General features: G+C 45.7%; 1 protein-coding gene across 1 annotated transcript in view; it reads right to left on the bottom strand.

The window, feature by feature from the left end:
- Positions 1-24,953, bottom strand: part of LOC311113158 (ephrin-B3-like) — a gene marked incomplete at both ends in the record, with an annotated part of 81,366 nt that overhangs the window by 32,444 nt on the left and 23,969 nt on the right. Inside the window, one exon of the mRNA XM_084156329.1 lies at positions 23,841-24,136. Coding sequence (XP_084012455.1) covers positions 23,841-24,136 — 296 coding nt within the window. The remainder of the gene's footprint in view (positions 1-23,840; positions 24,137-24,953) is intronic.

Here is a 24,953-nt window from a genome sequence, read left to right on the forward strand (position 1 = left end):
ACTATAGACCTACACATTTGGCCCTCATCTTAGGTCCACTGGAGTGGCCTAGACTGAATGGTACTATTATATAGTATACAACCCTGGCTATATAGACCAAGGTAAATGGCTTGGTAGAGATGAGTGTGTGGGGGGTAGTGTGTGTGTAATGCTAAGTGTGTTTGAGATACTGTAGTTCTAGCTGTGCATTCTGTTCCACACCCCTCCTTCCTTCCCTCCCTCCTCTCCTCCCTCCATCAACCTCATTTCCCAAAAATGAAAGAACGAAGAAATGAAAGAAAGAAAAAGAACACACACAACATGGAGTCAGCCAGCTAAAATAATACATGTTGACATCTGTGACTGAATACTGCTCCAGGGAGAGAGAGAGAGAGAGAGAGAGAGAGAGAGAGAGAGAGAGAGAGAGAGAGAGAGAGAGAGAGAGAGAGAGAGAGAGAGAGAGAGAGAGAGAGAGAGAGAGAGCGAGAGGAGTGATGGACAGCAGACGGTAAGGGGTGAAAAGAGAAAGAGAGAGATGACATATCTGTTTGTTTAGCTCCTATGTGAGTAAGGGGGCTTGGTAAACGATGTGTGTTTAGTTGTGTGTTTTGTCTGTGTGTGTGTGTGTGTGTGTGTGTGTGTGTGTGTGTGTGTGTGTGTGTGTGTGTGTGTGTGTGTGTGTGTGTGTGTTTAGCTGTGTATTATGCTTTGCGTCTTCTCTCTGTGTGTTTTTACTGTCCTCCCTTCTGGCCTCGTTGCTTTCTAAGTCAAATAACTCAGGGATGTTTGGTACAAGTGGGAATGGAAAAACCTGTGGATGGGGTGTGTGTGTGTTTGTGTGTGTGTTTGTGTCTGCAGGTGTGCCTGTGTGCCTGTGTGTCTGAGTGTGTGTGTGTGTGTGTGTGTGTGTATGTGTGTGTGTGTGTGTGTGTGTGTGTGTGTGTGTGTGTGTGTGTGTGTGTGTGTGTGTGTGTGTGTGTGTGTGTGTGTGTGTGTGTGTGTGTGTGTAGCCAGTGTCTGTGTAAAGTTGAGTTTAGGATATGGTCATTAGCTCCAGGTCTCGTTAGTGAGTCTGTGTTTATTAGTTCTATGAACTATGTAGGAGGTGTGTGTGTGTGTGTATGTGTGTGTCTGTGTGTGTGTGCGCGCGTGCGAGGGAGAGAGAGTGAGAGAGAGCATGTAACAGACAGACATATAGACAGAAAGAGAGAGAGTACGTTGTAGAGGAAGAGAGCTGGTTGGTAAAGGTTTGATCAGGGTTAAGTCTCTGCGTGGTCTAGTTTGTGGCTGGGGGAATAGCCAGGTCCCAGAGTACACCAGATAAAAACACTTCTGTTTCATTTATCCTCTCTCTCTCTTTTCTGTTTCCTGTTGTAAGTGGAGCGTTCACATGCGGCATAGAACAGAACTAAGTCTTTATGGAAACAGCTCTCCCTGGAGACAAACCGCCAATGCCTGAAACAACCACTACCGAAGTAGAAAACACATAGATAATAGAAATAAAATGTAATAGTTAGTTAGTCTACCATGGCGGAAAGACTCTTACTTCAAAGTATGACCCCTGTGTGTAGTAGCTACATTCTCCAGTGATTTCTTTACTCTGAAACTGTGACTGGGAAAAGAGCAATGGACGGAATTCAATTAGTGTCAATTAGTCAAATTTCCACAAAAAAACCTCAAAAGCCATTCTGTTTTTCTCACCTTTCTCCATCTCCCTTTCTCACATACAAAAACACACACACACACACACACACATATAAAAACACACACACATAAACACACACACACACACATAAACACACAAACACACATAAACACACACACACATAAACACACACACACATAAACACACACACACACATATAAACACACACACACACACATAAACACACACACACACACTCACACATAAACACACACATATACACATAAACACACACACACATATAAACACACACACACACATATAAACACACACACACACACATAAACACACACACACACACACGGCCCCTCCTGCCCTCATGATGTGCAGGGTCTTTGTTGGGAGTGTATAAGGCCAGGGATTAAGGCAGATCTGGAACCATGAATAGGACCAGGCAGTGTGTGTGTGTGAGTGTTGGGGTGTGTGTGTGTGTGTGTGTGTGTGTGTGTGTGTGTGTGTGTGTGTGTGTGTGTGTGTGTGTGTGTGTGTGTGTGTGTGTGTGTGTGTGTGTGAGTGTTAGGGTGTGTGTGTGTGTGTGTGTGTGTGTGTGTGTGTGTGTGTGTGTGTGTGTGTGTGTGTGTGTGTGTGTGTGTGTGTGAATAGGACCAGTCTGGGGCTTGGCTCCTGCTGAATTAATTATACTAATTAGCTCCTTAATTGCATACATTAAAACCTTGGTTATAGTGGCTGGGGCCGGGGCCGGGGCAGGGTTGGGGAAGGGGCCGGGGGAGGGCTGGGGTTGGGGACTACTAAATAATGTACTAAAGCTTTTTTCTACTTTTCTTTTAACTCAATGATTCCATGCTACACACACACGCACATGTCACACAATCACATACGCGCACACACACACTTATACACACACAGAAAATGTTTCCACGCTACTTTGTGTTATGGTTCCCTTGCTGTCGGAGCATGTTGGGAAGGGTTACATATCATAGACGATTACATCATCAAGATCATTAGTCACGCCACTGTACGGATCTCCCCCCCCCCCCCCCCCCCACCACCACCACCACCCATTCCACCCCACCCTTTCCACCCCTTTTGCATTTTTAACGATTAGCAAAACTTTGGATCACCATGGCGTACACCATGCACTGAATTAGGCTTTTGGCTTCAGATTCCCTGCCAAATGATACTAAGCCAAAAACAGACCATTGAAGAAAAGTGGGAAAGAGGGAGGGAGGGAGGGAGGGAGGGAGGGAGGGAGGGAGGGAGGAGGGAGGGAAAGGGGGGATGGGGACAGGCTGTAAAAAGGCATTATTGTGTTTTATCCTAAAATCTAGTCAATGACACCAGAACAGATGGAGTCACATTCATAAAGTGTCTCACATTAGGAGTGCTGATCTCAAATCCATATAATCTTAATCATTATGATCTAGCAAAGGCAAAACCAATCCTAGATCAGCACTCCTTTATGAAAAGGGCCCAGAACAACCAGACACAGCTTTGTCTTCAATAAGGAAGTGGACACAGTGATAAAGAGGACTAATTAAAGCTGTTTAAGTGGCTGTTAAAAGGGTTTAGTAGTGGCTGTATTTGCCCTTTAAATGGACCTCTATAATCAGTCTGTCATCCACCTGTTCTCTCCTGTCTGTATCCTATGGCATTCTCTTGCTTTGCCCCTCTCTGTTTCTCTCCTTCTCTCTTTTTCTCTGTCTCTTTTTTCTACTATCATCCTCTCTTGTTGTAGATCCCCCTTTCTCTCCTTCTCCCTCTCTCTCTCCTTGCCTCTTTCCAGTAAAGAGCTGGGGGAGTGATCCTCCAATCCCTCTGGAACACTATAATCTCTCTCCTCACACACACCACATACATCACACCCTTTGTCTGTTTCAAGACAAGCTTACCCTAAAACCTACACTGTGCTCACGCGCGTTTGTGTGTGTTCACGCAGTCATTAGTACGTGTTTGCGGACAAGACTGACTGCTGGTTTATACCCAGGTTTGATTTACAGAGGGGTCGGCCCAGCCTCCTGCCCCCAGCGTGTGTGTGTGTGTGTTTGTGTCACTGCGCCTCAGCAGTGTGTACTTTTGTGTGGTGCTGTGGAGTGTCTGTCTGTGTGCTGTGTGTGAATGTGTTCATTATGTTCATTCCGGGTCATGTTTGCGTCAACCTGGTCCACTAAATCAAAGCCATGTTAGCGTGCTAATGCATTAGCAGTCCTGCCAGAAGACCCAGAGGTAAATGGAGAGGTGCACCCACAGGATAAAACCTCCCGTGATTCCTGGGCTACACATCCCTCCACAAGTGGTTCCTAGGTAGAAGGCTGGACAATGGTGGCTTTGTCTGACCTGCTGCAGGAACATAAAAGAAGCAGTGGCAATGGAAGCAAAGAGTGTGTGTGTGCATGTGTGTGTGCGTGTGTGTGTGCGTGTGTGTGCGTGTGTGTGCATGTGTGTGCTTGAGACAGTGTGGGGAGGTTAAAAAATGCTAACCAGTGTCAATCCAATTAAGGAGGGATTCTTCATGTCTGACCTTTAACAGGAGAATGCCACACACACACAGAGAGGCATAGTGTCACACACACGCCTTTGTAGGCACACAGTGACAAACACAGCAATTCACACACAGCAATACAAACACAGCAATACACACACAGCAATACAAACACAGCAATACACACACAGAAATACAAACACAGCAATACAAACACAGCAATACAAACACAGCAATACACACACAGCAATACAAACACAGCAATACACACACAGCAATACACACAGCAATACAAACACAGCAATACAAACACAGAAATACACACACAGCAATACAAACACAGCAATACACACACAGCAATACACACACAGCAATACAAACACAGCAATACAAACACAGCAATAAACACACAGCAATACACACACAGCAATAAACACACAGCAATACAAACACAGCAATACAAACACAGCAATAAACACACAGCAATACAAACACAGAAATAAACACACAGCAATACAAACACAGAAATAAACACACAGCAATACAAACACAGCGACAAACACAGCGACAAACAGCAATACACACACAGCAATACACACACAGCGACAAACACAGCGACAAACAGCAATGCACACACAGCAATACACACACAGCGACAAACACAGCGACCACACTGCGACAAACACAGCAACACACATTGCGACACACACACTATCTCACAGACAGCAGTGCTGTTCTGACTGCTGACCTAAATTGGGGAGGCGACCTGTCACTTTCTTTTACTCACACTCACCACGAATCTCTCCATCCCTCTCTCTTTATCTCTCCATCCCTCTCTCTTTATCTCTCCATCCCTCTCTCTTTATCTCTCCATCCCTCTCTCTCTTTATCTCTCTTTATCTCTCCCTCTCTCTCTTTATCTCTCTTTATCTCTCCCTCTCTCTCTTTATCTCTCTTTATCTCTCCCTCAACACAGTTTTGTACCAAACCCAATGTTCTTCCTCGTCCCCAACATACTGTAACACTCCTTCTTTCATTCCTCCCTACATTACTACATTTCCCTCCCTCTCTTCTTGGTTTTACTCCAAATGCTTTTGTCTCGCTAATGGAGGAGGTGCCCAAATATTCATGCTGGCATATGTTGAATGTTCAGCGTGTGTGTGCATGTGTGTGTTTGTGTGTGTGACTGTCAAAGTAGATATACCGGCTCTACTAACAGATGCCTAGTGTCAGTGTGTCTGTCAGTAGAGTTATTTAGACATGTAGAACATGTGTTTGTCAGTATAGTTATTTAGACATGTAGAACATGTGTCTGTCAGTAGAGTTATTTAGACATGTAGAACATGTGTCTGTCAGTAGAGTTATTTAGACATGTTGAACATGTGTCTGTCAGTAGAGTTATTTAGACATGTAGAACATGTGTCTGTCAGTAGAGTTATTTAGACACGTAGAACATGTGTCTGTCAGTAGAGTTATTTAGACATGTTGAACATGTCTGTCAGTAGAGTTATTTAGACATGTAGAACATGTGTCTGTCAGTAGAGTTATTTAGACATGTAGAACATGTGTCTGTCAGTAGAGTTATTTAGACATATAGAACATGTGTCTGTCAGTATAGTTATTTAGACATATAGAACATGTGTCTGTCAGTAGAATTATTTAGACATGTAGAACATGTGTCTGTCAGTAGAGTTATTTAGACATGTAGAACATGTCTGTCAGTAGAGTTATTTAGACATGTAGAACATGTGTCTGTCAGTAGAGTTATTTAGACATGTAGAACATGTCTGTCAGTAGAGTTATTTAGACATATAGAACATGTGTCTGTCAGTAGAGTTATTTAGACATATAGAACATGTGTCTGTCAGTAGTATGTCAGTAGCTGTGCAGGAGTGTTAACAAGGATGACTTAACACACACTCATCAACCTGTGTGTGTGTTTGTTTGTGTTTGTGTGTGTGTGTGTGTGTGTGTGTGTGTGTGTGTGTGTGTGTGTGTGTGTGTGTGTGTGTGTGTGTGTGTGTGTGTGTGTGTGTGTGTGTGTGTGTGTGTGTGTGTGTACTTTACTGTTTCAATGGCTAGGACAATGGCTTTAGATGGTGTGTTTTAAAGCAGGTTGTCTTTTAGAACTGCTCTGGGCACAGTTTTGTTGTTTAGTTCACAATATTTTGGGTTTGGGATGCAGATGCCTGAGCTGATCCTAAATCAGTTGCTTTATTGACTTATGTTAATCAATTGAACCAATAAGAGGAGTTTGAGGAAGATAGTGAGCTTCACTTGTAATATTTAGATATGGTTAGCTAATTCACAATATTCATACTTCCAACTTAATATTGAAATATTATTCTGAATCAAGTCGATAAACTCTTTACTTCTCTCATCCTTCCCTTCCCTCGTTCCCTCTCCTCCTTTCCCTCCTTCTCCCCCACGGCTGAGGTAGCTAGCCTCGGTGCTGAGTGGGAAACTCAAATCTGCTGGATTAAACATCAAATATTCAGCAGATATAGATTTCTTTCAGTCCCTCGCTACCTCACCTCTTCAACCCGTCTCCTCCCCGTCTACACATCCCTTCATCTCCCCCTTCACTCTCTCTAGTCATCCCTCTCTCCCCCTTCTCTCTCCCCCTCTTTATTATCTCTCTCACTTCCTCTCCCTCTCTTCCTATTCTATTTGTTGATGTTTATTCCAGTTTAACCATGATGAATAAACCAGCGTGTGGCTCTCTCTGCATTATTGAAAACATACTCACTGCTGTGGCACTGTGTCCAGCCAGAGAGAGAGAGAGAGAGAGAGAGAGAGAGAGAGAGAGAGAGAGAGAGAGAGAGAGAGAGAGAGAGAGAGAGAGAGAGAGAGAGAGAGAGAGAGAGAGAGAGAGAGAGAGAGAGAGAGAGAGAGAGAGAGAGAGAGAGAGAGAGAGAGAGAGAGAGAGAGAGAGAGAGAGAGGAGACTCTTTTAGGTGGAAACCTTCGACTCAGCTTTTCTAATCTATTATTCATATTGGTCTGGTTGATATTTTGTTTTTCTATTTTTGTATTTTATTTTTGCATATTTTAGCATATTTTTGTGCCTTTTATTATTATTATATTTTTTTAGGGGGTAGATCAGCTTTAATATTGCAGATAGATTGTAACTTCCATCAACGTAATTGTCTGCATCACTTCCAATCCCCCATCTGTATTTTGTTTTCTTTTTTTCCCGCATATATATATATACAGTGGGGAGAACAAGTATTTGATACACTGCCGATTTTGCAGGTTTTCCTACTTACAAAGCATGTAGAGGTCTGTAATTTTTATCATAGGTACACTTCAACTGTGAGAGACAGAATCTAAAACAAAAATCCAGAAAATCACATTGTATGATTTTTAAGAAATTAATTTGCATTTTATTGCATGACATAAGTATTTGATACATCAGAAAAGCAGAACTTAATATTTGGTACAGAAACCTTTGTTTGCAATTACAGAGATCATACGTTTCCTGTAGGTCTTGACCAGGTTTGCACACACTGCAGCAGGGATTTTGGCCCACTCCTCCATACAGACCTTCTACAGATCCTTCAGGTTTCGGGGCTGTCGCTGGGCAATACGGACTTTCAGCTCCCTCCAAAGATTTTCTATTGGGTTCAGGTCTGGAGACTGGCTAGGCCACTCCAGGACCTTGTGATGCTTCTTACGGAGCCACTCCTTAGTTGCCCTGGCTGTGTGTTTTGGGTCGTTGTCATGCTGGAAGACCCAACCACGACCCATTTTCAATGCTCTTACTGAGGGAAGGAGGTTGTTGGCCAAGATCTCGCGATACATGGCCCCATCCATCCTCCCCTCAATACGGTGCAGTCGTCCTGTCCCCTTTGCAGAAAAGCATCCCCAAAGAATGATGTTTCCACCTCCATGCTTCACGGTTGGGATGGTGTTCTTGGGGTTGTACTCATCCTTCTTCTTCCTCCAAACACAGCGAGTGGAGTTTAGACCAAAAAGCTCTATTTTTGTCTCATCAGACCACATGACCTTCTCCCATTCCTCCTCTGGATCATCCAGATGGTCATTGGCAAACTTCAGACGAGCCTGGACATGCGCTGGCTTGAGCAGGGGGACCTTGCGTGCACTGCAGGATTTTAATCCATGACGGCGTAGTGTGTTACTAATGGTTTTCTTTGAGACTGTGGTCCCAGCTCTCTTCAGGTCATTGACCAGGTCCTGCCGTGTAGTTCTGGGCTGATCCCTCACCTTCCTCATGATCATTGATGCCCCACGAGGTGAGATCTTGCATGGAGCCCCAGACCGAGGGTGATTGACCATCATCTTGAACTTCTTCCATTTTCTAATAATTGCGCCAACAGTTGTTGCCTTCTCACCAGGCTGCTTGCCTATTGTCCTGTAGCCCATCCCAGCCTTGTGCAGGTCTACAATTTTATCCCTGATGTCCTTACACAGCTCTCTGGTCTTGGCCATTGTGGAGAGGTTGGAGTCTGTTTGATTGAGTGTGTGGACAGGTGTCTTTTATACAGGTAACGAGTTCAAACAGGTGCAGTTAATAGAGGTAATGATTGGAGAACAGGAGGGCTTCTTCAAGAAAAACTAACAGGTCTGTGAGAGCCGGAATTCTTACTGGTTGGTAGGTGATCAAATACTTATGTCATGCAATAAAATGCAAATTAATTACTTAAAAATGATACAATGTGATTTTCTGGATTTTTGTTTTAGATTCCGTCTCTCACAGTTGAAGTGTACCTATTTTAAAAATTGCAGACCTCTACATGCTTTGTAAGTAGGAAAACCTGCAAAATCGGCAGTGTATCAAATACTTGTTCTCCCCACTGTATATATACATATCCTTTAAAAAAATATATATTTCCCTTCATTACTTTCCAACCCCACCATCCATTCCCTAATTGGAGTAAACAAGTGAACAACAATAATTAGGCCTCTACTTCATGCTTATACATACTATATACATTTTATGGACACAGTCAATAATTATATTTTGTTTGTTTTTACTCCTGAACTTCCTCCGATCATTTTCATGATGTCCATCTGGTATGCTTCTATATGCCATATCTTTCTAACTGTGCTCTTTCACAAAAGCTCACAATATATAACCTATATACTTATTATGGACACAGCATGTCTTACACTAGTTATCTTGTTGTTATTAGTTGTTGTTATTAGTCCCATCCTTCAGCTCCATTCAACACCACCCATCTATCTCTTAACACCATCCATACAGGATTTCTATTTGCCATATATTTTTCAACTGTACTGTGATGTTTTACAAAAGTTCTGAACCTTTCTATTCTCATTGTGTCTACAGTTTGTGAATTGAAAATATTTTTTTTTGCTAAAAGTATTATTATATTATTGATCGATTTACTATGACTTTTCAGATCACCCAGTAGTGCTATCTGCAGGGTCAGCTCCATGCAAATATTGCAATCCTTCAGCCATTCCTGGACCTGTGTCCAGAAACAAGCTACAAATGGACAGTACCAAAACAAATGATCTAATGATTCTGTCTGGTTGATTGTTTATTGTTCTGCCATTGTGTGTGTGTGTGTGTGTGTGTGTGTGTGTGAGAGAGAGAGAATGTGAGAGTGTGTGTGTGTTGGTTCTTCTATTCTTGTGGGGACCTAAAATCCCCAAAAGTCCCCACAAGGACTGTGTGTGTGTGCAGCAGCGCCGGGCCCTCCGTGCTTCTCTGGGGGTCCTACCCCTAACGACGGCGTTGAGAGCCATTCAGCTCAGACAGAGAGACACAGCAGCCCAGCCATCAATCAGACACACACACACAGGCATGGATCGAGAGCACGCATACACACTCACGTAGAGAGTAAACACACAGGCAGGCAGGCAGGCAGGAAAACACATTGTGTATGGTGGATGGACATCCGCGCACACACACTGAGTGACATCTGTCTCTGTAGTCTACAGCCACAACACTGCAGGGCCTATGCTACGTGTCATCCACCACCATACACAACAGGACATAGGAGTGAAATGCCACAGATGGGGAATACGTGTGTGTGTGTGGAAGAGAGCTGCACACCACAAGGTTCTCTGTATGTGCCCATTAGGGCTGACCCCCATTTAGTCGACAGGTCGATTGTTTGGTCGATAGGCTGTTGGTCGACCAAGATTTTTTTAGTTGAGCAGTCACAAATATATATATTTTTTTTATGGCACACGAGAAACCTGTCTGATTCACGCCTCTCTGAGTGGACTAATCCATTGCAGAGGCCGCACACCAGTATCACCACTAGTGCATTTACCGTTAACTCCCCTAATTTCTAATCTACAATGTTTGTTTGGTTAAGATCATTTCTGTTAATGCATTCAATATATTATTATTACAGTCTTACCGTTGTTATTGAAGGAGTGGACACATTTGCAGAGTGCACAACCTAGGCTACAGTTGTGAGAAACAAGTTTTGGTTTATTTCATTCCATTTACGAGTTGTCAATTTATTCATTGTATTTTGTTTGGAGCACTCCTGTGAATCTTGAGTAAGGACACACACCTGATTACCCATAGAAGTTGACCTAGGCTGGCAGGCCTGCGCGCAAATGTAGGCCTATAAATGTGCCCATTTGGGGATCTGATACTATTTCTGATTGTCTTAACTCACCACCACTGTGGAACTTCTCAAAATATTTTTTTCTTCGCCTCAAACAGAAAGTAAACAAAGTCTGTTATTACATTCATTGAGAATAACAATAATTCCTCAACATAGCCTATTTGAAAAATGTCACGGTTTCGGCCGAGGCTGCTCCTCCTCCTGGTTCGGGCAGGCTTCGGCGGTCGTCGTCCCCGGAGTACTAGCTGCCACCGATCTATGTTTCATGTTCGTTTGGTTTTGTCTTGATGTTGTACACCTGTGTCTTGTTAGTCCTCGTTAGTGTCCTATTTAGTTCTCGTTGGTTGTGTGTGTCTTTGTGTGTGATTACTCTTCTGTTTCGTGTTGGAGCTACTATTTTCCCTCCAGTGTTTTGGAGAGGTTTTTTTGCACATGTTAGTGCGCCGTTTGTTTCTTCGCCTGTGTGCGCCGTGTATTCGCCTTCGGGCTTATTGTGCTTATGTCTTTTGTGAATATTGCACTAAAGCCTTTGGACTGAGCCTCTGCGTCCTGCGCCTGATTCATACACCACACCCACCTTCAGCACCCGTTGACAGAATCACACACCTTAATGGAATCAGCAGGATCGGCAGTGACGCCTGTGTCGCTCGAGGAGCATATCCGTGGGCAAGCTGACCAGATAAGACAACTGGAGACCGCTCTACAGGACGTAATCAACACCTTGCACCGATGGGAGGCCAGCAGGGTACCCACACCTCCACCTACCCTGCCCACCCCATCGGCCGGTCCACCAGTCCCAGGTTCGGAACCCAGGGGGATTCGGCTCTCGCTCCCGAGGGCGTATGACGGAACAGCTGCCGGGTGTCAGGGGTTCCTCCTGCAGGTGGAGCTCTACCTGGCCACTGTACACCCGGTGCCCTCGGGACACGAGAGCGTTTCCGCCCTCATCTCCTGTCTCACGGGCAAGGCGTTGGAGTGGGCTAACGCCGAGTGGAGGAAGATGGACGCCCACACCATCTCCTACACCGAGTTCTCCCGTCGCTTCAAGGCCGTGTTCGACCATCCACCTGAGGGCAAAGCGGCGGGGGAGCGTCTAGTCCACCTGAGACAGGGGAGGAGGAGCGCACAGGCGTTTGCTTTAGAGTTCCGGACTCTAGCGGCGGACGCAGGGTGGAATGAACGGGCCCTCATCGACCATTTTCGATGTAGCCTACGGGAGGACGTTCAACGTGAGTTGGCCTGCAGGGATACCCATCTTACCTTCGACCAGTTGGTCGATATGTCCATCCGTCTGGACACCCTGCTGGCCACCCATGGACGTCCCGAGGGGGGTCCTTCCATTCCGCCCTCCGGCACCTCCGAGCCGAGCCCTATGGAGCTCGGGGGTGCCGGCGCTAGAGAAAGGAGGAGGAGGAGCCCGAGGGGGCCTGTCTCCTGCACCAAGTGCGGTCGTGGAGGGCACACTGCGGCCAGGTGCTGGGGAGGGTTCTCCGGGGGAGAAGACAACAGGCCACGCACTGGGGGGGCCTCCCAGGTGAGTAGACGTCCCACTTACCCAGAGCTTTCTGTTGCGCACTTTTGTATACCTGTTTGTTTTCCACAGGTTGCACCTCATTCCCAGCATAAGGCGCTAGTAGATTCAGGCGCAGCTGGGAATTTTGTTGATCTGAAGTTTTGTTTAGATTTAGGGATCCCTCTCCTACCTGTTGAAAACCCTTTTCCCGTTCATGCCTTAGATAGCCGCCCGTTGGGGTCGGGGCTGATTAGGGAGATCACAGCGCCACTTAGGATGTGTGCGCAGGGGGGTCATGAAGAGACTATACAGCTGTATCTGATCGACTCTCCTGCGTACCCGGTGGTGCTGGGAATTCCCTGGTTAAGCACCCATAACCCTGCTATTTCGTGGCAACAGAGGGCTCTCGATGGGTGGTCTGCTCAGTGCGAGGGGCGATGTCTGGGTGTTTCCGTGGGGGCGACTTCGGTGGAAAGTCCAAACCAAGTGCCCGCACTGCACATTCCGCCTGAATATGGGGATTTAGCTCTCGTGTTTAGTAAAACTAGGGCGACACAGTTGCCTCCTCATAGACAGGGGGATTGTGCGATTGATCTCCAGGCAGGGGCAGCGCTCCCACGGAGCCATGTGTATCCTTTGTCTCAAGAGGAGAGAAAAGCTATGGAGACTTACATAGCCGAATCTTTGAGACAGGGATACATTCGGCCCTCCACTTCTCCCGCCTCCTCGTGCTTCTTTTTTGTGAAGAAGAAAGATGGAGGGTTGCGCCCGTGCATTGATTACCGTGGTCTCAATCAGATTACTGTGAAATACAGTTATCCACTCCCTCTGATTGCGACCATGACGGAGTCATTGCATGGAGCGCGGTTTTTCACAAAATTGGATCTCAGGAGCGCGTATAACTTGGTGCGCATAAGGGAGGGCGACGAATGGAAGACAGCGTTTAGTACCACGTCAGGTCATTTCGACTATCTGGTCATGCCATATGGGTTGATGAATGCTCCATCAGTCTTCCAATCCTTCGTAGATGACATTTTCCGGGATATGCAGGGACAAGGGGTGGTCGTGTACATTGATGATATTCTGGTGTACTCGTCTACCCGAGCCGAGCATGTAACCCTGGTGCGTCGTGTATTGAGGAGGCTGTTGGAGCACGACCTATATGTCAAGGCAGAGAAATGTCTGTTTTTCCAGGAGTCTGTCTCCTTTTTGGGTTATCGGTTGTCCGCGTCAGGGGTGAGAATGGAGGTGGATCGTGTGTCCGCTGTGCGTAATTGGCAAACCCCAACTACTGTAAAGGAGGTGCAGCAGTTCTTGGGCTTTGCGAATTACTACCGGAGGTTTATCCGGGGTTTTGGACAGGTGGCAGCTCCCATCACGTCCCTTCTGAAAGGGGGTCCGGTGCGCCTGCAGTGGTCAGCTGATGCGGACAGGGCCTTTGGGAGACTGAAGGACCTGTTTACGTCGGCTCCGGTGCTGGCGCATCCGGATCCCGCATTACCCTTTCAGGTTGAGGTGGACGCGTCTGAGGCAGGTATAGGGGCCGTTCTCTCTCAACGGTCTGGCACGCCACCTAAACTCCGCCCCTGTGCTTTTTATTCTAAAAAGCTCAGCCCGGCGGAGCGTAACTATGACGTTGGGGACAGGGAGCTGTTAGCTGTAGTTCAAGCCCTTAAGGTGTGGAGGCATTGGCTTGAGGGGGCTCAACACCCTTTCCTCATTTTGACTGACCATCGGAACCTGGAGTACATCCGGGCAGCGAGGAGACTGAACCCTCGCCAGGTTCGATGGAGTATGTTTCTCACCAGGTTCGTATTTAAAATCACGTACATCCCTGGGTCCCAGAATGGTAAGGCAGATGCGCTGTCCCGGCGGTATGACACGGAAGGGAGGTCCGTTGAGCCTACTCCCATACTACAGGAGTCTTGCCTTGTGGCACCGGTGGTATGGGAGATCGATGCCGAAATCGAGCGAGCGTTGCGTACCGACCCCAGCCCTCCACAGTGTCCTGAGGGTCGGAAGTACGTTCCGCTCGAGATTCGGGATCGACTCATTTACTGGGCTCACACGTCACCCTCCTCTGGACATCCGGGTATTGGCCGGACAGTGCATTGCCTTAGCACTAAATACTGGTGGCCTACTTTGGCTAGGGATGTGAGGGTTTATGTCTCCTCCTGCTCGGTGTGCGCCCAGTGTAAGGCGCCCCGACATCTGCCCAGGGGTAAGTTACAACCCCTGCCCGTTCCACAACGACCATGGTCCCACCTCTCGGTGGATTTTGTGACAGACCTTCCCCTCTCTCAGGGGAATACCACCATCCTGGCGCACATGTTAGTGCGCCGTTTGTTTCTTCGCCTGTGTGCGCCGTGTATTCGCCTTCGGGCTTATTGTGCTTATGTCTTTTGTGAATATTGCACTAAAGCCTTTGGACTGAGCCTCTGCGTCCTGCGCCTGATTCATACACCACACCCACCTTCAGCACCCGTTGACAAAAAATCTTTCCAGTTTTCTCGCTTTTGATAACCACTCAGCATGAATGGGGGAAAAATGGAAACGTCATAAAATATGCCTACCTGATTACTTCTTATCCCTTGCATAAACAGTCTACAGCTGTGTCTGTCTGGAGCTCACTGGTGCGGAGAAACTCTGAGGGCCCAGAATATTTTATACAATGTTGTAAGTTTGCTAACATGAGCTTCAGGCTGGATCAAGTTGAAAAAGTTGATACAATGTTTCAAGTTCCTTTCAGACAGGCCATGCGTAGCCAATGTGATTTATAAGATATTTATTTTTAATCAGGATATTTTCTACCTTCAGGCTTCAATGTTTTTATTTGTTGACTTTATTTATGCTATTTTTACATATTGGCAATGGCAATAGAAGTTACTTTAAGAATTGTATCATTTTCATTTAGATTGAATTTTGATTAACCACATGACATTGATTTTGAGATATGAAGACTAAATTAAATGAAACTGTTTAACGAAAATGTGCATATGCAAATCATAACTGGCACAGAGATCAGTAAAAATTGTACAAATTGGCACTCCAAATGGAAAAGGATGCCAACCGCCGGTGTACCTATTACCTGCAACTTCAGGAGCATAATGGCAGAATCTGGCCAGCAGCAGTGGGCAGCGGGAGGAGGAGGGTCAGGAACAGGTTTCTTCTCTCTCTGGCTAGGCTATATTGATCTCTGGCTCTCTCTTGAGTAATTTGTGTCTCAATGTTTTATCACCGTGCTTAAAGCATCAGACAAGCTCTGTAGCCTTCATATAGTTGATTTTATTCAAACATAGGGTTTGTCTATACAGTGCATTCGGAAAGTATTCAGACCCCTTGACTTTTTCCACATTTGGTACGTTACAGACTTATTCAAAAATGGATTAAACAGTTTTTTCCCCTCATCAATATACACACAATACCCCATAATGACAAAGCGAAAACAGTTTTTTAGAAATTTTTGCAAAGTTATTACAAATAACTATTCAGACCCTTTGCTATGAGACTAGAAATTTAGCTCAGGTGCATCCTGTTTCCATTGATCATCCTTGAGATGTTTCTACAACTTGATTGGAGTCCACCAGTTTGTAAATTCAATTGATTGGACATGATTTGGAAAGGCATACACCTGTCTATATAAGGTCCCACAGTTGACAGTGCATGTTAGAGCAAAAACCAAGCCATGAGGTCGAAGGAATTGTCCTTAGAGCTCAGAGAAAGGATTGTGTTGAGGCACAGATCTGTGGAAGGGCACAAAAACATTTCTACAGAATTGAATGTCCCCAAGAACACAGTGGCCTCCATCATTCTTAAATGGAAGAAGTTTGGAACCACCAAGACCCTTCCTAAAGCTGGCCGCCCTGCCAAACTGAGCAATCGGTGGAGAAGGGCCTTGGTCAGGGAGGTGACCAAGAACCCGATGGTCACTCTGACAGAGCTCCAGAGTTCCTCTGTGGAGATGGGAGAACCTTCCAGAAGGACATCCATCTCTGCAGCACTCCACCAATCAGGCCTTTATGGTAGAGTGGCCAGACAGAAGCCACTCCTCAGTAAAAGGCACATGACAGCCTGCTTGGAGTTTGCCAAAATGCACCTAAAGACTCTCAGACCATGAGAAACAAGATTCTCTGGTCTGATGAAACCAAGATTGAAGCGTTTGGCCTGAATGCCAAGCGTCACATCTAGAGGAAACCTGGCACCATCCCTACGGTGAAGCATGGTGGTGGCAGCATCATGCTGTGGGGATGTTTTTCAGCGGCAGGGACTGGTAGACTAGTCAGGATCGAGGAAAAGATTAATGGAGCAAAGTACAAAGAGATCCTTGATGAAAACCTGCTCCAGAGCGCTCAGGACCTCAGACTGGGGCGAAGGTTCACCTTCCAACAGGACAACGACCCTAAGCACACAGCCAAGACAACGCAGGAGTGGCTTCGGGACAAGTCTCTGAATGTCCTTGAGTGGCCCAGCCGATCGAACATCTCTGAAAATATCTGTGCAGCGATGCTCCCCATCCAACCTGACATGGCTTGAGAGGATCTGCAGAGAAGAATGGGAGAAACTCACCAAATACAGGTATGCCAATCCAAGAAGACTCGAGGCTGTAATCGCTGCCAAAGGTGCTTCAATAAAGTACTGAGTAAAGGGTCTGAATACTTATGTAAATGTGATATTTCCTTTTTTTTTATATATATATATACATTTGCAAAAATGTCTAAAAACCTGTTTTGCTTTGTCATTATGGGGTATCGTGTGTAGATTGATGAGGGGGAAAAAACGATTTAATAAATTTTCAAATAAGGCTGTAACGTAACAAAATGTGGATAAAGTCAAGGGGTCTGAATACCTTCCGAATGCACTGTATATGGAAACATACACGTTTTAAAATGTTGGATTGGTCGAAAGAACAGACGACTCTCGGTCAACCGAGATCTTTTTTAGTCGGGGACAGCCCTAGTGCCCATTGTGTGTGAGTGCATATATTGGAGAGAATGCTTGTGTGTACAGGTGTTAGCAGCATGCATATGTTAGCGTGTGTGCCAAGAGTGTACGTGCTCGCTTGTGTGTGTGTATGTCCAGTCCCCTGACAGCGGTGTGGTGATTGAAAGTGACTGTGGTGTTTCAGTGTCACAGCAGCAGAGGCGACGCTGTCTCTCTCTCTGTCAGACTCCTCACTTCCTATTCACATCAATGTACACATTCACTGACATGTGCCCCCTCTTTTGCTCTTTTTCCCTCCATCTATCTATTTTATTTCATTTGTATTATTGGTCCATCCCTCTTCGGAGACAAAAATAACTATTTTTACAGCTTTCTACACACATGCCACTTTTTTTTTACACAGCAGTTACATAGCAAAATATAGTTATTTGATATACACTGAGTGTACAAAACACTAGGAACAGTAGTCCTGTGTAGCTCAGTTGGTAGAGCATGGCACTTGCAACGCCAGGGTTGTGGGTTTGATTCCCACAGGGGACCAGTATGAAAATGTATGCACTCACTAACTGTAAGTCGCTCTGGATAAGAGCATCTGCTAAATGACTAAAATGTAAAATGAACACCTTACTAATATTGAGTTGCACCCCCTATTGCCCTGAGAACAGCCTCAATTCGTCGGGGCATGCACTCTACAAGGTGTGGAAAGTGTTCCACAGGGATGCTGGCCCATGTTGACCCCACTGCTGTGTCAATTTGGGTGATGGACCATTCTTGATACATACAGGAAACTGTTGAGCATGAAACACCCAACAGTGTTGCAGTTCTTGACACACTCAAACCGATGCGCCTGGCACCTACTATCATACCCCGTTCAAAGGCACTTAAATCTTTTGTCTTCGCCCTCTGAATGGCACACATACACAACCCATGTCTCAATTGTCTCAAGGCTTAAAAATCCTTATTTAACCTGTCTCCTTTCCTTCATCTACACTGACTGAACATTAAAAACTGTAATATATTATGTTTCACCGAGTCGTGGCTGAACGACGACATGGACAACATACAGCTAGCGGGCTATACGCTACATCGGCAGGATAGAACGTCTGACTCCGGTAAGACAAGGGGTGGTGGTCTGTGTATATTTGTAAACAACAGCTGGTGCACAAAATCAAATACTAAGGAAGTCTCGAGGTTTTGCTCGCCTGAGGTAGAGTATCTTATGATAAGCTGTAGACCACACTATTTACCAAGAGAGTTTTAATCTATATTTTTCATAGCTGTCTATTTACCACCACAAACCAATGCTGGCATTAAGATTGCACTGAATGAGCTGTATAAGGCCATAAGTGAACAGGAAAACGCTCATCCAGAGGCAGCGCTCCTAGTGGCCGGGGACTTTAATGCAGGGAAACTTAAATCAGTTCTACCTAATTTCTACCAGCATGTTAAATGTGCAACCAGAGGAAAAAAAAACTCTAGACCACCTTTACTCCACACACAGAGACGCATAAAAAGCTCTCCCTCGCCCTCCATTTGGCAAATCTGACCATAACTATATCCTCCTGATTCCTGCTTATAAGCAAAAACTAAAGCAGGAAGCACCAGTGACTCGGTTAATAAAAAAGTGGTCAGATGATGCAGATGCTAAGCTACAGGACTGTTTTGCTAGCACAGACTGGAACATGTTCCGGGATTCTTCGTATAGCATTGAGGAGTACACCACATCAGTCACTGGCTTCATCAATAAGTGCATCGATGACGTCGTCCCCACAGTGACCGTACGTACATACCCCAATCAGAAGCCATGGATTACAGGCAACATCCGCACTGAGCTAAAGGGTAGACCTGCCGCTTTCAAGGAGCGGGACTCTAACCCGGACGCTTATAAGAAATCTCGCTATGCCCTCCGACGAACCATCAAACAGGCAAAGAGTCAGTACAGGACTAAGGTTGAATCGTACTACACCGGCTCTGACGCTCGTCGGATGTGGCAGGGCTTGAAAACTATTACAGACTACAAAGGGAAGCACAGCCGCGAGCTGCCCAGTGACACAAGACTTCCAGACGAGCTAAACCACTTCTATGCTCGCTTCGAGGCAAGCAACACTGAAGCATGCATGAGAGCACCAGCTGTTCCAGATGACTATGTGATCACCCTCTCCGTAGCCAATGTGAGTAAGACTTTTAAGCAGGTCAACATTCAGACGGATTACCAGGACGTGTACTCCGAGCATGTGCTGACCAACTGGCAAGTGTTTTCACTGACATTTTCAACATGTCCCTGACTGAGTCTGTAATGCCAACATGTTTCAAGCAGACCACCATAGTCCCCGTGCCCAAGGACACTAAGAAAACCTGCCTAAATGACTACCGACCCGTAGCACTGATGTCTGTAGCCATGAAGTGCTTTGAAAGGATAATGGCTCACATCAACACCATTATCCCAGAAACCCTAGACCTACTCCAATTTGCATACCGCCCCAACAGATCCACAGATGATGCAATCTCTATTGCACTCCACACTGCCCTTTCCCACCTGGACAAGAGGAACACGTGGGAATGCTATTCATTGACTACAGCTCAGCATTCAACACCATAGTGCCCTCAAAGCTCATCACTAAGCTAAGGATCCTGGGACTAAACACCTCCCTCTGCAACTGGATCCTGGACTTCCTGACGGGCCGCCCCCAGGTGGTAAGGGTAGGTAACAACACATCTGCCACACTGATCCTCAACACGGGGGCCCCTCAGGGGTGCGTGCTCAGTCCCCTCCTGTACTCCCTGTTCACCCATGACTGCATGGCCAGGCACGATTCCAACACCATCATTAAGTTTGCCGACGACACAACAGTGGTAGGCCTGATCACCGACAACGATGAGACAGCCTATAGGGAGGAGGTCAGAGACCTGGCCATGTGTTGCCAGGATAACAACCTCTCCCTCAACATGACCAAGACAAAGGAGATGATTGTGGACTACAGGAAAAAAAAAGAGGACTGAGCACGCCCCCATTCTCATCGACAGGGCTGTAGTGGAACAGGTTGAGAGCTTCAAGTTCCTTGGTGTCCACATCACCAACAAACTATCATGGTCCAAACACACCAAGACAGTTGGCAATTGGGCACGACAAAGCCTATTCCCCCTCAGGAGACTGAAAAGATTTGGCATTGGTCCTCAGATCCTCAAAAAATTATACAGCTGCACCATCGAGAGCATCCTGACTGGTTGCATCACCGCCTGGTATGGCAACTGCTTGGCCTCCGACCGCAAGGCACTACAGAGGGTAGTGCGTACGGCCCAGTACATCACTGGGGCCAAGCTTCCTGCCATCCAGGACCTCTATACCAGGCGGTGTCATAGGAAGGCCCTCAAAATTGTCAAAGACTCCAGCCACCCTAGTCATAGACAGTTCTCTCTGCTACCGCACGGCAAGCGGTACCGGAGTGCCAAGTCCAAAATACTTCTCAACAGCTTCTACCCCCAAGCCATAAGACTCCTGAACAGCTAATCATGGCTACCCAAACTATTTGCACTGCCCTCCCCACCCCCACACCCACCCCATCTTTTTACGCTGCTGCTACTCTGTTAATTATTTATGCATAGTCACTTTAACTCTACCCACATGAACATATTACCTCAACTACCTCAACTAGCCGGTGCCCCCGCACATTGACTCTGCACCGGTCCCATCAATAAGGGATTATAGCTTTCACCTGGATTCACCTGGTCAGTCTATGTTTTGTACACTCAGTGTAAATTACATCTGGATAGATGGTACTTAAACACATCCGGTATACATTATATATACTATTTTCAGTCTTAACTGTTATAGATCATGGGCTTTTAAACCCCTCAGCTGCTCTCTTTTACTTTTCCTCTCACTCATTCTCTCTCTATCCCTTTCTCTCACACATGCTATTCCTCTCTCTTTCTCCCTCTCTCTCTGAGAAAGGACATCTGCATGTCCGCAAGGGCAACTACATAACCTCTGCCTTTCACTCATCTCTCATTCTTTGTCTCATTCCCTCTTTCCCTCCCTGTGGCCCGCTATCATCCACTCCCTGTTTCTTTGACACAAAATGCATCTCTCTTTCTTTTTCTCCCTCTGTATCTCCTTAATCTATCTCTACTCCTCCCCTCTCACGATCTCACTCTCATCCTTTCATCCCTTCTGTCTCCTTCTCTACCTGGCATAATCCTCCCTCTCTTTCTCCCCGTCTCTCTCTCTCTCTGTTCTCCCTCTGTTTTAAATATCTCTGTATAGTATCTCTCTTTTCACCAAAGAGGTGAGCAGTGCTGATTTATAAAAAGCTTTTGAGAAGCTGACTCTCCAGGATCACTGACTCCAGATCAGTCAAAAACAAAAGGTTTTCATTTGAGAAGCTTCTGCTGTTGGCAGGATGGCTGACTTGAGATCCGTGAATGGAAAGATGTTTCATCCTCTGCTCTCTAACAAAGACAACTAATGTCATCTATATCCATCTCTGTCTCTGATGGCATCCGTCTACGAGGTGAGTGTGTGTATTACAAAGGGACCTGGGGTCTGCTTTCAAAGAGGTTTGATCTGTGGTTCAGCTAGATATCAGGAGTGTTTGTGTCACACTTAGGAGCTTTGAATGGTGAAGAGGAGAAAGGAGAGAGAGAGAGAGAGAGAGAGAGAGAGAGAGAGAGAGAGAGAGAGAGAGAGAGAGAGAGAGAGAGAGAGAGAGAGAGAGAGAGAGAGAGAGAGAGAGAGAGAGAGAGAGAGAGAGAGAGAGAGAGAGAGAGAGAGAGAGAGAGAGCGAGCGAGAGCGAGAGAGATTTGCAATGCAGTGTGATACGTTTTTTTTTCTCTCTTCCTCAGTTCGGTCCAACATTTCTCTCTCTCATATCACTCTACTTTCCGGCTCATTTAGTCCACTGTGAATACATTAACACATGCTAAAGGTAAGGGCTAATTACAAGACATTTGCCTGAGGGAAGGACTCATACATACATCTGCACTTTAAACACACACACGCACACATGCACTGATGCGCACACACACACACACACACACACACACGTACACACACACACACACACACACACACACACACTACTATTACTACTGGCTGATAACAATATTGATAAAATGCATGTACATGTACACACACATCTTAAATCGTTTTTGTGTCATTTAGAGGGGAAATGCGTGCATTTTAGCATTTAAGTCACTTTCAAAAGTTGCGAAAAGTTCCAAATACATTTTTATAAGTAGCTACATTTGTTGCTAGCTGCTGTTTGAAAAAAAAGTTGCCAGGGTAGTCTGAAAAGTTGCTAAATCTAGCAACAAAATTGCTAAATTGGCATCACTGATTACACACACATACAAACACACACACACCCCCGCACGCACAAAAACAGACACCTTGTCAACATCGAATCATCCATCTTCTCCCAATATTCCACACACATCTTTGTCTCTCTCTCTCCCTCCATCCCTCTATCTCTGCATCTGTCTGTGTGTGTGACCTTGCGTTTGAGCCCTCATTGATCAGGGCTGGAGCTGTCAATCGATCCCTCGGTCTGTCTGAGGGAAGATAAAACGCTCCTGTCCATACTGTGGACACCCCGGTTGTCAGGTGTGGCTAGACAGAAGACAGTGATTGGGGCTGTAGAATGGACCAGTAGTTGTTATCTGGACACTTCATAAGACAGAAGGCAGCTATTGTTGCTGGTTATGGTGGGCAAACACACCTGATCTAACACACACACGTGCATGTACACACACGCACACACCCTACACTCATCAACCCAATTCAAATCACAAACACACACTGAAACTGTAAGGCAAATATAGAACAGAAATTGCTAGGTTTTGGGGAATGGATTCGGTTCCTCTCTTTCTCTCTTTCTGAAAAGAGCATTAATACAGTAAATCTGGTTCTCAGGTGAAAAGAGCATTAATACAGTGAATGAGGCTTCCAGGTGAAAACAGCATTAATACAGTAAATCTGGTTCCCTGGTGAAAAGAGCACTAATACAGTGAATGTGGTTCCCAGGTGAAAAGAGCATTAATACAGTGAATGGGGCTTCAAGGTGTGTGGGAGGGAGTCTACAGTATAGCAATGTAATAATGTCTGCCTTCAGGAGTTCAAAATGCTGTGTGTGTGTGTGAGTGTGTGTGTGTGTGTGTGTGTGTGTGTGTGTGTGTGTGTGTGTGTGTGTGTGTGTGTGTGTGTGTGTGTGTGTGTGTGTTAGAGTGCTTCTGAACACCTGAATCCATTCTTAGCTCCCTTATTGGGGAGAGAGGTTTTGCTTGATGTAACCTTACAGAGATTGTTCCATGTGATACACACACTTGGCTTGGCTCGTGTTGATGACCTCATCATGTATTCACCCCAAACAAACCCCAAATAAACCATAACAAATAGCTCTGGCGCCATCCCTGGTCACTGCAAGGCTGGCAATAACAATAAACATACTCCGGGCCAATCAGCAGCCGCCGAGGAGAGATGGAACATAACACACACAAACAAAGACACACACACACCCACCCAGGCAAAACAACACACTTACACACAAGCGTGTACATATACACAATAGACAAACTCTATCACCCAAAAGTCGCACAATTAGCGCACACACATACAAACACACACACAAATCCCTCAAAACAGAATTGTTGTATAATCGGACACACAAACTCACTACGTTTCTCCCTACTCACCGATGATGTAGTAGTCAGCGTTGGTTTTGAACTCGTGTCCCCACAGGTTAGGAGAGTATTCCTGGAACTTGATGGTGAACCTCATGTCATTGTTGGGCTTGTCACAGGTGAGCAGCAGGTTGGGCGCGCCCGTCACCTCACATCTGTCCGCTTGGTCACGTGACGACACCAGATATAGCTTGTAGAACTCATACTCGGCGGGGGCCCGCTGGCTGGGGGGGTCCGACGACGGACAGATGAGGTCCAGGCGGTCCCCAATCTGAGGGTAGAGGACGTAGCCCTTATCGTCCAAAAACCTGGAGTGAGATGGATGGAGGAGGAAAGAGAGAGGTTAGTGTCTTCATTCCTTGAAGGCAATTTTTCTGTCCTATTTTTATTGTCACTCAAGGACACATGTTCAGCTGGCACGTGACCCCAACTCTCCCCCATCCCAACTCCCTCACCTCCCTACTCATAACTTTATTGACCTTAAATTAGTATTGAATGCAGGTAAAACTAAGTATATGTTGTTCTCTCGAGCGTATAAAAATAACTCTGATGATTTAAGCATATGTACTGGATGGTGTCCATATTGATCGTGTCCCTGCTTACAAATATCTGGGCATCTGGATAGATAAAAAGCTGTCTTTTAAAAAGCAGATTGATGAGTTAGTTAAGACGCAGAGAATAGAAATGGGCTTCTTCTATATAAATAGGTCCTGCCTCTCGCTAAATAGTAGAAAGAATAGTAGAAAGCAGACGTTCCTATCAGTCCTAGACTATGGCGACATCATCTATATCAACGCAAGCCACGTCATGAAAGCCGTTAGATGCAGTTTATTATAGCTCACTGTGCTTTATTACGGGCGAAAGTTTAAGTACTCATTACTGCATTCTCTACCAAAAAGTTGGTTGATACATTGCTATGTTTTCATTTATAAAGCCCTTTTACAAAAAGTCCCACTGTACCTAACATAATTCCTAAACATATCTTAGACATATGAGTTATCACACCCGGTCTCAGGGATAGCTAACTCTGGAAATCCCTTTGGTCTCTACTGAGTTAGGTAAATCATCTTTTAGTTTAGTTGCACCTTATTTGTGGAACAATCTTCAAAATGTCCTTAAATGTGA

The sequence above is a fragment of the Coregonus lavaretus genome (genome assembly GCF_964263955.1).
Source record: "Coregonus lavaretus genome assembly, chromosome: 39".
NCBI lineage: Eukaryota > Metazoa > Chordata > Actinopteri > Salmoniformes > Salmonidae > Coregonus > Coregonus lavaretus.